Genomic DNA, 16,835 nt, shown 5'->3' on the forward strand with positions numbered 1-16,835 from the left:
AGGATGAACTGATTTAGAAAATAATTTTTTGCAGTGTATTTGCACAATGTGTACGTAAGTGCTTTCAGCTCAATCTCAATCAATACAATTATATATGTTACATAAAGCTCTGCAGGGAAGTGAGGTCAATTGATGTCTACTGTACACTAATGTTTTAGTGCATAGCTCCGAGACTCTGTCGTACTCAGTACTCACACATTTATCACTTCACAACACATTGCTGTGAGCGTTTAAATCCCAGGAAGTGACCTTGGTACACTCAAGTCAAGACAAGTCAAGTCATATTTATTTGTATAGCGCCTTTCACAACACACGTCGTTTCAAAGCAGCTTTACAGAAAATCATGCATTAACAGAAAATGAAACTGTAATATCTATAATGTCTTAGAGTTATCATTGTGTAGTTTGATAAAATACGATTGTGAATTGTGTATAAAACTAAGTAATTAAATAATAATTGTATTTAGAATCCCAGTGAGCAAGCCGAAGTCGACTGTGGCAAGGAACACAAAACTCCATAAGATGTTGGTTAATGGAGAAAAATAAACTTGGGAGAAACCAGACTCACTGTGGGGACCAGTTCCCCTCTGGCTAACATCATGAAAATAATGCCAATATTACTTATGTATAGTGCAAGTCATGGTTTAAAATTATGAAACTAAGTAAGTGTTAAGGGCCAGTGTTTAAACAAAGATTTTGTAAGAACTGTAAGATTAATGACTAATGTCTTTGAAGTTCATCCTGGATTAACTGCAGAAGTTCACATAGATGCATTGTCCTTTTTAGTTTGCTGATGAAGGGTTTTGTTAGCAATTAATCGATAGTCTATGTATTCCATTTTAAGAGTGTAGTCAGTCCATCATTAGACCTAGGTGATGCAGGCAGAGATCAGTGAGGTGCATCGCAGTTCAACCAGCCAGTAATTTCTGTGAGGTCTATCCTAAGTTCAAGGTTCAGGCAATGGCATATGAAGTATCCCATGTCTTATGGTTGAAGTTGGCATCAGTTCATCTTCTGAAGTCCATTGTAATAGACTGAAGTGATGATTGGCTGGCACCGGCTGCAGTTAGTCGTCATCACTCAGAGACACGTAGCAGTGGAGTCCAACACGGACCAGGAATGGAGCTGGATCCAGCCGGTTCTGGTGACTTCAGGAGTCCCGAGGTTGAGACAGGGATACAAATAGAATAATATTAGCATAGATGCCATTCAATTTATTGCAGAGTTATAGATCATGATCAGTGTTTCTGGTTTCTGGTTCTGGCAGACCTAACTAAAGCGGCCTAATTGTGAGTTGATGGATAAATTAGGTATATGCCTGGCTAAATAGATGAGTCTTTAGTCTAGACTTAAACTCAGTGAGTGTGTCGTCATCTCGAACAGTGTTAGGGATACTATTCCATAGATTAGGAGCCAAATAGGTAAAGGATCTACCTCCTTTTGTGGATTTTGATATTCTAGGAACTATTAACAGGCCAGAGTTTTGCGATCGTAATGAACGTGATGGAATATAACATGGTAGAAGGTCACTTAAGTACTGCGGAGCTAGACCATTCAAATCTTTGAACGTAGTTAACAGAATTTTAAAATTAATACGAAATTTAACAAGTAGCCAATGTAACAACGGTTCTAGTCAGCACTCCAGCAGCTGCATTTTGAACCAATTGAAGTTTATTTATTGATCTTGCTGGACATCCTCCCAGTAATGCATTATAATAATCTAGTCTTGAGGTCATGAACGCATGAATTAGTTTTTCAGCATCAGCAACAGAGAGCATGTGTCTTAATTTAGCAATATTTCTTAGGTGGAAGAATGCTGTTCTACAAACACTGATAATTTGATTTTCAAAGGACAGATTGGTATCAAATATAACACCTAAGTTCTTCGCTGTTGAAGACAATGTAACAGTACATCCATCGAGAGTCAAATTATATTTTAGCGGCTTGTTTTTAGAGGTTTTTGGTCCAGTAATTAGTACCTCTGTTTTGTCGGAATTGAGTAGAAGGACATTTCTGGCCATCCAATCTTTGATTTCATTGATACACTCTGCTAATTTGGAGAATTGTGAAATTTCATCAGGTTTTGAAGAAATATAAAGTTGGGTATTGTAACAGTGGAAACTTATTCCACGATTCCTGATAATATCTCCCAGGGGAAGCATATACAAGGAGAAAAGCAGAGGCCCTAAATCTGATCCCTGTGGCACTCCATACTTTTGTTTGATTTGACAATTTCTCGATTATACAGACAAAGTGGTAACGGTCTGCTAAATAGGACCTAAACCATGCTAATGCAAGTCCACAAATGCCAACATAATTCTCCAGCCTATTGAAGAAATGTCATGATCTATCGTGTCGAAGGCAGCACTAAGATCTAAAAGCACTAGAAGGGAAATGCAGGCATGATCAGTCGATAAGAGCAAGTCATTAGTAACTCTGATAAATGCAGTCTCTGTACTGTAACTGTAAATCCTGACTGAAATTGTTCATATATACTATTTCTCTGTAGAAATGAACATAGTTGGGAGGACACTACCTTTTCTAGTATTTTTGACATAAACGGGAGATTTGAAATCGGTCTGTAATTAGCCAGTTCTCCAGGATCAAGTTGTGGCTTCTTAATAAGCGATTTAATAGCTGCCATTTTAAAGTTTCTTGGCAGAACATCTTGACTATTTTCATTTAAAGGCATAGTTAACCCAAAAATGAAAATTTTGTCATCATTTACTCACCCTAATGTTGTTCCAAGCCCCACTTACTTTCCACCAAGAAACACCATTCACTTTCATTTTATGGAAAAAAGATGCAATAAAAGTGATGATGAAATGCAAATTTTAAAATCATAACTATCTGTTTTATAATAAGCATTATGTAACATCAGATTGTTCGTAAATGAGATTAATAAAGTTATTAAGTGTTTCCACCTGCCTGTTTTACATTAGTATGAATTAAAAACATAATTTTAACTTTAAACCTTTATCTTGCAGGTTAATGACCTACACAGAGCAGTATCTTGACTACGATCCCTTTGTGTCAATACCAGAGCCATCGAATCCCTGGATCGGTGATGACGTCACTCTCTGGGAGCTAGAGGCCAGGTATGAAAACCTAGCTTTTTAGATTCCTGTCTTCTGCCTCTTCACCAGCCCTCTTGGCAGTCTTAGGTTTCATTAGTTGAAAGGGAGAAGGCAGATCAGGGTTTTCATTTCTGCTAAGCTTAAGAGAGAGTCTTCATAACTGCTACTGAAGTCCCCACGTTAAATGGATTATGTAAGAGTCCCATTTTTATGTTATAATTTATTTAAAATTGGGTAACATGGTACCTTAAAGACAGGAATACTTGCATCACACCCTATCTTCTTAGTGGTAAATTTAATCCCAGCAGTCACATTTGTAAACAAATAAAGGGTATTAAAAGAGTTGAAGATGTATTTTACACACAACTGTCAACTATAAATATAAGTGCAGACCACCTTGTTTTCATGTGAACATTTGTACATAGGTGATGCAGATAGTCACATGACCAGAACCATTTAATTCCAGTTTGACTCTGCCTCAAAGCTCCTTGAAAGGAAGCTAGTAAAACTTGTCATAATACAGATACAACTACCATACTCGGTACATATCATATTTAAAGGGTCTCTTATTAATTTATGATTAAGATTGTTTCATCTGTTTCATGTAAATCATATTCACAAGACAGGTAAAGATGTCAATGGTTGGAGGTGTAGTTTATTTCTATCCAAGTGCTATCCAAGGAGTAAAATACTTGAGCTCACTTAGCTGGGAAAAATCTTTTAACAATGTTCTGCAATATAATTCTTGCCACTAAATTAAGCAAAAATTAGGTTCTGCTGATGTATAAGCTCGATGAATGTGCCTTAATGATTTTGTCTAATTTATTACCTTTTGTAGGAAGTAGACTTTTAAAATGATTAGCATTCCTGTGATGATTTTTTTGTTGTCAGTTGCTTAATAATTTTGTTGTCAATTACTTAAAGAGTTTTGTTGAAGTTACACAAGGGTACAAGATATTATTAGACGTGATTAAGTGTTCTCATGCTTCATCTTGTTTAACTAATTTGACAGATAGTGGTAGGCGACATCTGTGTTGTCAAAGCAGTAGCTGCTGACAGAAGATATCGCAAAGAATAATGCAAGTTAAATAAATAAAATATTCTCTCTCTCTCTCTCTTTCTCTCTCTCTTTCCCTCCATCTGTCTCAGTAAGGACCCGAGTCAACAGCGAGTAAAGAAGTGGGGTTTCTCTTTGGATGAGGCTTTAAAGGACCCAGTGGGGCGTGAGCAGTTCCTTAAATTCTTGGAGTCTGAATTCAGCTCAGAGAACCTCCTGTGAGACCAAGAGCCTTCCTCATCCGCTCTCTTCTTCTCATTATTACCATGGTCTTTTGTCCTCATTTCATTTCCACCATCATTATTATTGTTATCAAAAGCTAAAATGAAAACTAATTAAAAACATTTTTATTAAATGAAACAAAAAAACAAAAAAAAATTATAAAAAAAAAAAAAAAAAAAACTGAAACTAAATGAAAATGCAGTTGATTTCAAAACTAACTAAAATAGGTTAAATATGACCATAATATTTTTTTTGTTTACATTTTGATACAAAGTATGTTATACATTTTTAAACCTTTACAACTTGCCTTCATTAACCATGAAAATGCCACTAGATGACACTACAGCCAAGCAAAATTTTACACCATCAAATATTTTTTAATTATATCAGTTAATTAACACATTTACTTCGGCAGCCCTAAAATATAAAACTAAGGCCACATCCACATTCATCTGTTTTTGTTTAAAATCTCACATTTCCTTTTCCTAACGTAATCGTTTTCCAAAGCAAAATCCTCCTTTTTCGATCAGGGAAAATGCCATTCCCGTGTGGATGAGAGGTGTAAACTAGAGCATACTTTTGGGTGGGTGGGCCAAGAAATTATCGACTGCATGAGATCTGTAAACTTTTTATTTATTTTATTTATTTATTTAAATTATTATTATTATTATTTTATGTTATGTTTTTTATGCTAATTGTTTTCAGAGCCGTATTTAAGACATTTATCTACTAAAGGTTGTCTATATTAAAAGATCAATCAACAATATTTGTGTTTGAGTATGTTCAGACATTTTTTAGGAGGCTGAGAACAGATATTAATTATTATATGGGGATTTTGGGGATTTACCCTAGACATTTTTGAAAATGTAAAAACAGAATGGACATTTTAGCCATAGAATGGGCCAATTTTGGACCATTTTTTTTTCCCAGCACAATTTGCTGCCATGACTTTGGACGGATTAAAATGTGTATTGTCGCTAAGTCTCCGTTATGTTTTACTGTCAATAAAATTAAATTTTTTCCCTCTGATCTGATCACTGCATCACAACTCCACTCTTATTAATGTGGGTGAGAGATGACGCTGCTGCGATTGCGCGGTAAGAGAGAAAAAGCAAATGTAATCAGGTTCCAAGATAGAGAACAAATATTCTGAGCTATCTACACCTGTGACTGTTATGACATATAAAATGAATAGCAATATATTCATACATATGATATTTGGAAATAGCATTATTAACATCATAACATTTTAATTTAGTCGTATGGGGAAATAAAGAGGCTGGAGTTTAAAAGTCTTAGGAGTTTTGAGAGCATATTTTATCATCCAAAATAATTTTATTTTAGAGTAGCATTTTTATGCCGTCAGAAGCCGCTTTTGATGCAACAAATAGAAGTTATAACGAATAAAATTAATTATCAATTCATACAAATGAACATTAATTTATCTTAAAAAAAATAAAGTGGATGGAGTTTAGAGTTTTATGAGTTTTGAGAGCATTTTTAACATCCAAAGTAATTTTATTTAGCATCGTTTTGATCTGGTTTTGATGAACAGGTTAGAAGTTATTTATATTATTATTAATTATAGTTATTAGCTAATTATAGTTATTAAGATATATTTTTGTTATTAATATATAGCCTAATTAAAGAAAACGGGTAAAATAAAGTGGTTGGATCCTCTACACAATACGGGATGCCCAACAACTGAACGCCTCATCGCCACATCTGGTGTTTACAGTGTAAATAGCTTTGCTATAATGAGAGCTATCTATTTTTGTTTTTTTGAGCTGCTGTTGTCTTGAAAGCTTTGATGCGAACATTATTCAGCCCAACAGCCTCTGGCATTAGCAGTTCATGGTTCGAGGCCAGTAAGCTTTTGGGTGTTGTTGAAATAGGGGCATAAGACAATGATTGGGTGGGCCTGAATGCCTGATGGGTGGCACAGGCCCAACCAGGCTCACCCGCGGCTATGCCAGTACTGTATACGCAGTGAAATCAATGCATTTTCAAACAAAAACGTCTTAAGTGTGGACATAGCCTAAAACTGTTAAAATAAAACTTAACTGAATCTTGAAAACAGTTAAAAACAAAAGCTAAATTAATACTAACAGTCACAGAGTGAACATTAATGAGAACTAAACTGAAGGGACAAATTAAAGTCTAAATTAAAAAACTCAACACTATAATAAACCTGATCTCCACCTCTACTGATGTGAAATTTTCCCCTTCTTACTCATCCCTCTCTCTTAACCTCCCACTTGGCTGTTAATGAATAGAACAAAATGTAGTAGAACAGGACAAGGTCAGACCTCACGCTCAGAGCTCAACTCTAATATCACTGATAAGAAAGAGAGTGTGAGAGTGTGATGGTGATAATACACCGATGGTACAGTACATGATCATTATCACCTCCTAAGCCTGAGCACTGGTGCATTGTAATAAGTTACTGCAAACCTCGGGCATCATGGGGCAAATGAGGCAGCAGTGGGCCCCAGGAGATGCCTAACCAGGACAGCGAGGCCCCGAAGGTAGCTGCAGAGATAATGCAGGTCACTGGAGCCGTAAAGTGGCTGGGTGAAAGATAAAATGTTTTTTGTCTCCATGCATCTCTCATCCTTCTCTCTCTCTCATATCTCCTCATATCCCCCAGCTAAGAATCTAATAGTCTCTATGGGGGCTGTCCTATGTTTTCTAGTCTGTGAGGAGAGTGAAAGTGATGTGTCCTCTTGACTGCCTGGTTCTCCCTTGTGCCCATTAGGGCCTAAACCACTTCAGTGATGCAGGCTGGGAAGAGATCTATATACTAAGCAAGTGTGATATGAGACTTGAGGGAACTATGGGGCAAATGTTTTTCTCTATCTCTATCTGTATTATTATATTCCTCGATCTATCGTTGCAAACTTTGAGTGTGCTAACTCCCATAATTATCTTAGTGCATGTTATTCAAGAGTTTGCAAATGCCATATCCAACAGTGTTATAAGCATGGAAGTGCTGAAAAAATATTTGCAAGTTAAACTATGGGCACTGTGTCAAACTTTTACTCATTTAAAATGTGAAGTAACTGACCAAAACATTTAAGAAACATATGTTATATCCAGGACTGGCCCTACAGTAGCAGATTTTGGGGGCCCTAAGCAGATTTTCAAAATTACCTACAAGTACACCTATCCAAACACACCCAACACATAACTAAGCAAGTTTAAATTGTGTCTTTATCTTTAAAGTATCTTTATCCAAAAGCATAAAGCTTAAAAATACAGCCTCAGCTTTCTGTTTTTGGCTGACAGAAGTGGAACCCGACGTGGTCTTCTGCTGTAATAGCCCATCCGCCTCAAGGTTCAAGGTGTTGTGCATTCTGAGATGCTATTCTGCTCACTACAATTGTACAGAGCGGTTATCTGAGTTACCGTAGCTTTCTGTCAGCTCTGACCAGTCAGGCCATTCTCCGTTGACCTCTCTAATCAACGAGGCATTTCCATCCACAGAACTGCCGCTCACTGGATGTTTTTTGTTTTTGACACCATTCTGAGTAAACTTAGAGACTGTTGTGCATGAAAATCCCAGAAGATCAGCAGATACAGAAATACTCATACAAGCCTGTCTGGCACCAAAAATCATGCCACGGTCGAAATAACTGAGATCACATTTTTTACCCATTCTGATGGTTGATATTAAAAAAATTTAACTGAAGCTCCTGACCCATATCTGAACGATTTAATGCATTGCACTGCTGCCACATGATTGGCTGATTAGATAATCGCATGAATAAGTAGGTGTACAGGTGTTTCTAATAAAGTGGTTACTGGGTGCAGTTGTTTATAGACTGATCATCAACTGTCTTCTCACTCGAGTCAAGTTCTTCTTCAACAGTGGTTCTTAAGTCATTGAAATGCATTGCTTTAGGTCACAGACTCTTTGTTGTGATGACTAAAGAGACGTGTCTTCACAAGGACATATTATTGTAGTGTAGGCCAATAAAATGTTACATTGAAATGGAATGATAATAATGATGACAAAAAATAAAAAAAATAAAAAGTAAAATATGTAAAATATATAGTTTAAAGGTCTAAATGAAATGAAAGTAATGTATGGGTTTTTTTTCCTTAAAAATGTAATTTAGTAAAAGTACAAGTATTTAGTTTCAATAGGTCTTTAAGTAAGGTGCAATTGCTCAAGATTCTGTCCAACCAGACACAGTAACTAGACATTTTGTGAATTATAGATGAAATAAGATCTCTTAGACTATGATCTATTAGACGGTTTTGGATATCCTCAGATTCAGAGAAAACAGACTGAGACTATTTTATAATCCACATTCAGCTGGACTATCAAAACAACTTTGAAACCATTTTTCTCAATTTCAGAGTTGGCACAGTTACTGCGTTATGGCTTTGTAGTGCAGTATAGTAAAGTACAACTACTCAAGTACTTTACACTCCTGGTAATAAGAATAATTTGTCCAGTTTGTCAGTATGTTTCTTGCATGATGATCAGCTTCTGATTTTGAGTTTAATTTAGGTTCTTATTAAATGTGTGGTGAATATATAGACTTTGTTTTTTATTTATTTATTTAGAATTTGTAGTTATTTTTTTTATAGTAAATGCTATTGTATTTTACAAAAAGAACTATATGTTGTTCAGGTTTGTTTGATTTGTAACTTTGTCCCTGACCAGTTCTCTGGACAGCTGACATTGTTATTTTTCTCTCTTTAGGTTCTGGTTGGCCGTGCAAGATCTGAAGTCCCGCCCCCTGCTGGAAGTGGCAATTCGTGCTCAGGAGATCTGGCAGGAATTTCTTGCTGAGGGAGCTCCCAGTGCCATCAATCTGGACTCGCATAGCTATGAGCGCACCAGTCAGAATCTAAAAGACCCTGGCCGCTATAGCTTTGAAGATGCCCAGGTGGGTAACCTGTCACAGGAATTTGTGCTCAACCATTGATGGCTTTTGTTCTTTTTATGAATTTCCACACCCTTTCTGCAGTTTTGGGGGGAAATTATCCAATTACATGATCAATGTCTTCTATAATCATTGTGAAAATGGTGTCAAACTATTTTTTGGACTAAGGTGGGAATAAAGTAACTCTAAAGGATAAGTTGTGCCCAAGGCATTATCTTTTTCATTTTTGAAATGATGAAAGAGGAACATTTCACTTTTTGGCCATTCAGTGAGGGATTGATGTACAAAAATGCTGACAGATCATCTGTTCCTTGTCCTCATGAGTCTTTTAAAAAGAGTTTACATTTTGTCTGTCTGCTTTACTTATACACATTTACATAGTTAAAGACTTGACAGACATGCTCAGATCAGAAGCAGGGCCCCGTAGCAGTTATATATAAAATATACACTGGCAGCCAAAAGTTTGGAATAATGTACAGATTTTGCTCTTATGGAAAGAAATTGGTACTTTTCTTCACCAAAGTGGCTTTCAACTGATCACAATGTATAGTAGGGACATTAATAACATGAAAAATTACTATTACAATTTGAAAAAAATAAATTTTCAGAACTTAAACTATTTCAAAGAGTTCTCATCAAAAAATCCTCCATGTGCAGCAATGACAGCTTTGCAGATCCTTGGCATTCTAGCTGTCAGTTTGTCCAGATACTCGGGTGACATTTCACCCCACGCTTCCTGTAGCACTTAACATAGATGTGGCTGTCTTGTCGGGCACTTCTCACGCACCTTACAGTCTAGCTGATCCCACAAAAGCTCAATGGGGTTAAGATCCATAACACTCTTTTCCAGTTATCTGTTGTCCAATGTCTGTGTATCTTTGCCCACTCTAACCTTTTCTTTTTGTTTTTCTGTTTCAAAAGTGGCTTTTTCATTGCAATTCTTCCCATAAGGCCTGCACCCCTGAGTCTTCTCTTTACTGTTGTAAATGAAACTGGTGTTGAGCAGGTAGAATTCAATGAAGCTGTCAGCTGAGGACATGTGAGGCATCTATTTCTCAAACTAGAGACTTTGATGTACTTATCCTCTTGTTTAGTTGTACATCTGGGCCTTCCACATCTCTTTCTGTCCTTGTTAGAGCTAGTTGTCCTTTGTCTTTGAAGACTGTAGTATACACCTTTGTATGAAATCTTCAGTTTTTTGGCAATTTCAAGCATTGTATAGCCTTCATTCCTCAAAACAATGATTGATTGACGAGTTTGTAGTGAAAGCTGTTTCTTTTTTTGCCATTTTTTACCTAATATTGTCCTTAAGGCATGCATACTATTGCATACTGTGGCAACTCAAAAACAAATACACAGACAATATTAAGTTTCTTTTAACTAACCAAATGGCTTTTAACTGTGTTTGATATAATGACAAGTGATTTTCTAGTACAAAATTTAGCATGATTACTCAAGGATAAGGTGTTGGAGTGATGGCTGCTGGAAGTGGGGCCTGTCTAGATTTGTTCAAAAGTAATTTTTTCAAATAGTGATGGTGCTGTTTTTTACATCAGTAATGTCCTGACTATACATTGTGATCAGTTGAATTCCACTTTGGTGAATTAAAGGACCAATATCCTTCCGAAATAGCAAAATCTGTATATTATTCCAAAATTTTGGCCGCCAGTGTATATATATATATATATATATATATATATATATATATATATATATACACACACACACATACAGTATGGCTAAATATTGTCTGAATTGTGCTACCTTATATTGAAAAATCTGTTTTATGCCAGAAACAACTGTCATCAACTACAGTGAACTGCTTTCAGAATATTCTTTGAAAACAGAATAATTGAAGAATGTGTTACAGAATCCTTAACATTATGATGACTTTCTTTTCTCACTGTTGCTGTGAATGACAGCTGCTGCTCTGACAAAGTTTATACCAAAAGTCTCTTACAAGGAGTCTGTCAAGTGTATGCTTAATTTGAAATGTTAAATGTGTAAGAAAAAAAAAACATGCAACATCATGGCCTTAGGTTAAACTACCTACTGCTGTTTGATCTTTAGATATGCATTATTAGGTGCAGATTGTCTTTTTTCCTTGAGAGTGGTTCACCTACACATTTATTCCTGCCTGCAAATGTGATGCAATGATTGGAAGGGGACTATAACTAGAATGTGAGAACAGAAAGTTGTTTTTTAGCAGGTTATTGGCTCTTTTGTCATTACTTTGCAGTGAGATACTTTCCTTTTGCCATCTGCCTTAACCTGAGCTGCAGACTCAATGTCAGCCTTCAATGTTTTTCTCGTCCAGGACCACATCTACAAGCTGATGAAGAGTGACAGCTACCCTCGTTTCCTGCGCTCCAATGCTTACCAGGACCTCCTGATGGCTAAAAAGAAGGTTAGTCTCAATTGCAAATCTCACATAGCAGAGTGAGGGGGTTACGGAAGCCCTGAAGGGCAAGGTGAAGTGCCTTCCTGAGTCTGTGTCCTACATTATTTATGTTTTCTGCTGAAAAACACAAATAAATTCTGCATAATTTAACAGTTTTCCTTTTTTCTCACGCATAATTAAGTGCTCTGAAAGGGCAACTTATGAAAAAAAATATTGTAGCTGTTGGTTCACGAAATGTCAACTTTGGCACATTGAGTTTTTGTTTTTTTCTAATGTCGTCAGTGCTCGAAGTGAGCTGTACGCACCAGAATGCCTTTGAGCACTGATGGTTGCAAAGCCCTGAAGGATGAGTTGAAAAAAAGGTTCTGCTGGGAGCTTATTCTTAATCAGTTCTTGACAGTATTTAAATCCTTGATTTATTGACTGTAAAAAACAGTGATTTCCTCTTCTTTATCCTCAACCAGTGGCCAACTTTATTTTCAAATGAGTGTTGAATTGCACTCTTTTTAACATACTAAGCTAACAATTCGGCTAATCTTGAATTCTGCGCTTGCCACCAAATACTTATTCAACCAATTCTATTTTAAGGACTACATGAGAGCACCATTTAATCTTTACAGTTTTATTGTGCCTTGGCTCCATTGCTCTTATACCAAATTAACATTAATTGTCCGATAAATGTTTTTGTGTTAGACCTCATGCATCTTTCCCTACTAACACACGTGTTGTGCACTGTATCTTCCCCTGTTCTCTTCCAATAACTGCGGCCTCACAGCCTGAGACTGACCAAGGCCGACGCACCTCCCTGGAGAAATTCACTCGCAGTGTGGTGAGTGCCCCCTATTGTCTAAAAATCCACCTTCACTCTCCTTTTTTTATAACTTTCAAAATAAAGGGTTGTTGTTCTGGGAAGGCAGTCATATATGACCAGAAGATAATGGAATATTACTGAGAACCATGGAAAAGATTCAAAGAAATTCTGCTGCTGATTTTTTTTTTTTTTTGTTTTTTTTCATTGATTAAATAGTTATATTTATCCTGCCTAATTTCACTGAACAGCAATTGATTAGATTTACTTTAAGTGAGCATCAGTTGTCTACACATTATAAAATTATATAAGTGTTATATTTGAGGGGAAGAGGACATATCATGTAGTGTGACATGCTTCAGTATATTCAATCTAAAACTATTTTTAAACAAAGATTTGCTAATTCTTTTATAATTATTATTGCATGCAGCTTTAATGATCATATTCATTAGAGACCAAATGGAAAATGTGTTATTTATTATTGTATATTTGTAATCCAGCCACCATCACTGAACTAGTTAAAGGATTAGTTCACCCCAAAATGAAAATTCTCTCATCATTTACTCACCCTCATGCCATCCCAGATGTGCATGACTTTCTTTCTTTTTTAGAACACAAATTCATATATTCAGAAGAATATTTCAGCTCTGTAGGTCCATAAAATGCAAGTGAATGGGTACCAAATTTTTGAAGCTCCAAAAAGCACATATAGCCATCATAAAAGTAATCTGTTCGACTCCAGTGGATTAATCTCCAGTCTTCTGAAGCAAAACGATAGGTGTGTGTAAGAAATGGATCAATATTTAAAACTTTTTTACTAAAAATTCACGAGGGTCGAGGTCAAGCACGTTGGCAAGTTCACGCGAGAACTGACATGTAAAATACGAAAAAACGGAAGCACAGTGTTGTTTATACCAGATGAGCATAGAGAATCATACAGAGATGCCTCATTCAGCTGGTTTTAATAAGTCAACTGCAGCGCCATCTTGGAACAGTGAACAAGGAGAGCTGTTTGAATTGGTTTGAATGCAAGTGAGTGGAGGAGATGCCTCAGACCGAGCTCCTTGCTCAGACCGCTGCATAAACTCCTTTTGTGTCAAAAAAGTAACGCGGTCCATAGAAACAGCTGCTAATAAGGGATCTACGTATGAATATCGTCAACGTACAAACCTCAAGCTGGCCGGAAGCAAACATTTTTAGTAAAAAAGTTTTAAATATTGATCTATTTCTTACACACACCTAGTGTTTAGCTTCAGAAGACATTAATTAGACCACTGGAATTGTATGGATTATTTTTATGATGGCTATATGTACTTTTGGAGTTTCAAAAAGTTGGCTCCCATTCACTTGCATTTTATGGACCTACAGAGCTGAGATATTCTTCTAAAAATCTTAAATTCTGTTCTGCTGAAGAAAGATGGCATGAGGGTGAGTAATTGAGAGAATTTTCTGGGTGAACTAACCCCTTTAAGTGATTAAAATGATGTTAAACTTAAAAGAAATTGTGACTAGTTATAGGACCTAAGATTTACACTTTCTTTTATACATTCATATTAATTGTAATCTAAAATGTTGATGTAGATTTTTTTTTAAGTCTATGGACACATGATCAAATGGCCATATTTTTGTGAGTCAATCAATTGCTAATGTTGAAATAAAACTGGATCCAATGGAATGTATAAAAGATATTCTAAAACTACTCCTTAAAAGAAAACATTAATATTGTCTATGTCTCAGGGCAAGTCTCTGACAAGTAAACGACTGACGGGCCTCATGCAGTCCTCCTGACGAGTCCTGGGTTTTGAGAAGTCCAGTTCCCTCCAGAGAAACTGCGGTTTGTTGGGGTGGAAGCATTGTGGCTATGATGGGCCATGTGTATGGACCAGCCTCTCTCCAAAACCCACCCAAACATCACACAGCTACAGAGTCTAGATGGCAGCATGCAATAAGTCCAATTGAATCTCCAAACAGCAACAGTGTTGTCTGTGTTTATTAAATCAGTGACTACAATGACTGCATACATGAATGTCAGATTTCCCAGTACCATCTAGAGCAACATAAGTTTATTTGATACTTATACCCAGAGTGTGGCAAGGACGGAACTGATTGCTCATTGCTGGATTTCCATTTAAAATGACATCAGTTCAGCCCTCTCATTATCAGTTTTGAAAACATAATGTGTGATGAGAAGGGATGCAGTAGGCAATGTCAAGAACATGTCAACGACAAGCATTGGAAGAAGAGAGGATACGTCTCAAACCATCAGAGCATTCCAGTGGAGTTTTCAAAGGAGAAAATGAAAAAAGGGCTTGCAGTGTCTGTGTTCCCTCGATTGAGGTTTGGACAAAACTTTTAAAACTCTCTCGTCACATACTTTTTTTTTAAATGGTGGTGAAATATGGAGTATGAATGTGGAAGTGAGGGGTTCCCACACAGCTCAGTGTTATTTGAATACTTTAATGACTTCCTGCCATTTTGGAGACTGTACTCTGTTGATGGAAAATAATTTATTCTGCGTTTACAGGGCATGTTATACTCGACTATTAGCACATGATGTAAGACTTCTATCGGAGATGTGAGCAACAAGGAGAAACATCTTTTAGACTCAGTTTTATTGAGGGATTAAAGAAGTAGACACATGCTCACATATGTTTGACCAGGATAATTAATATAATTGGCAGCCACTTAAATCCAAAGCGACTTTCTGTGCATTCAAGCTATACATTTGATCAGGATGCGTGTTGCCTGGGATTCGAACCCACAACCTTATCTTAGCTAATGCTATGCTCAGTGTGTTTCAGCTTTACAGCAAATGTTTGACCAAACAAACAATCATCAAACAAAAATTTTCATTATGTATGTTTCAAACAAATGCATACAGTAGGTCCTTGTTTGTCTTGCTTGCCCGCTTTAATGAATGGTATTGTAAATCCAGCTTAGAATGTAAGCGCCTAGTCGCTTAGTGTCAGTGTTGATGATGATGGATGATCATGACGATGATGGCCCTTTGCTCTGAGCACAAAGATAAGGGGAACACAGCCCTTCACTCATCACAATTGAGTGGACAACACCGTTTTCACAAAATTCTAATCAATATGAAAGGTTTTCTCATAACCAGACATTCTGAAGAAAGCACATATTTACCAAACAACAACTCTCTCCATCACCTCTGGACATTCTCCATTGCAACCCCAGTGGAGGTTTTTTGCTGACATTATTTCCTGAAGCACCATCACTGCCAGAGATACTTAGACTTTAACAAGCTGCTGTAACTCTGAACACATGGATTGTCTCTGCTATCGTTAGCCCACAAATTTCCGCAGACGGTATGGCAGAACAGAAAAGTGTATGGTTGCTATGGTACGTCCCCTCTTCATATTTTCAGGTAGAAATGGTTTGTTGACTCGTAACTGCGTGTTAGGTTGGAATGGAATGTATAGACTCTGCAGCTGTTCTGGATATAGAAGATGCTGTGTAGAATATTGAACATTTATTATAACTTAGAGGCACAAGTGCCATATTCAGCACAAAACTATGCATGGAATATTTCTGAAGAGTTTTACTACTTTTAGTTTTTTCAATGACAAAGATGATGGTCAGTAGGTCAACATAATGGAAAGGAGGACCTGAAGTCCTGAGTCATTCAATAAACATTCAGTTTGGAGAACTCTGGAAATGCTTTCATTTTTCTCTGCATAGATATTCAAAGTCTTTTATGTGTTCTGTGTAATTAAAGCAAACATTTATTGCTTTTATAAAATGAAAGCAATAGCTCAATGATAACCCTAAGCAGTTTGGCTGGTTAGCTGGTCATCCAGGCTGGTCAGATGGCTGATTTTAGACAGGTTTTGTGCACTGGTTAGGCTAGGAGACCAGCTTAAACCAGCTATGACCAGCCAACTAGCTTATATGATAGTTTTAGCTTGCTTTTCAGCAGGGAAAAGATGCCCTTGTTCAATAAAAGGTTAAAGGTATTATTAATAATACACAAGTCATTCACAATTTTCCTGCCAAATATAGTTCACTTTCCAAACTGTTGGAGTTACCAGTTGTCAAGCAACATGCACAGTATCAGCCTGCGGTTACATGCATCGAAAACCGCACATTTAGAAATCAGAAATTAGTATTTGCTTTAAGTAGCTAGCCATCAGTTCATAATTTCACACGTAGGTTTGAGTTCAATAAAGCTGCTATTTAGGCAGTTTATTAAAAATGAACCAATATCACAGTTAAATGAATAGTTTCACCCAAAAATGGGGTCACCCTCGTCATTTACTCACCCTCATGTCATCCAAGATGTGTATGACTTTCTTTCTTCTGCTGAACCTAAACAAGGGTTTTTAGAAGAATATCTCAACTCTAGGTCCTTACAA

At 36.6% G+C, this 16,835-nt stretch overlaps 1 protein-coding gene across 2 annotated transcripts in view; it reads left to right on the forward strand.

The window, feature by feature from the left end:
• Positions 1 to 16,129, forward strand: part of LOC127416465 (regulator of G-protein signaling 6-like) — a 107,769-nt gene extending 91,640 nt beyond the window's left edge. The window contains exons 13-18 of one of the 2 annotated variants that reach the window (XM_051655848.1): positions 2,987 to 3,097; positions 4,226 to 4,351; positions 9,070 to 9,256; positions 11,571 to 11,660; positions 12,430 to 12,483; positions 14,200 to 16,129. In XM_051655848.1, coding sequence (XP_051511808.1) covers positions 2,987 to 3,097; positions 4,226 to 4,351; positions 9,070 to 9,256; positions 11,571 to 11,660; positions 12,430 to 12,483; positions 14,200 to 14,250 — 619 coding nt within the window. In that variant the 3' untranslated portion in view covers positions 14,251 to 16,129. The remainder of the gene's footprint in view (positions 1 to 2,986; positions 3,098 to 4,225; positions 4,352 to 9,069; positions 9,257 to 11,570; positions 11,661 to 12,429; positions 12,484 to 14,199) is intronic. The other variant, XM_051655849.1, reaches the window with a different exon arrangement.
• The last annotated feature ends 706 nt before the right edge of the window (positions 16,130 to 16,835 follow it).

This window comes from Myxocyprinus asiaticus, chromosome 25 (assembly GCF_019703515.2).
Source record: "Myxocyprinus asiaticus isolate MX2 ecotype Aquarium Trade chromosome 25, UBuf_Myxa_2, whole genome shotgun sequence".
Taxonomy (NCBI): domain Eukaryota; kingdom Metazoa; phylum Chordata; class Actinopteri; order Cypriniformes; family Catostomidae; genus Myxocyprinus; species Myxocyprinus asiaticus.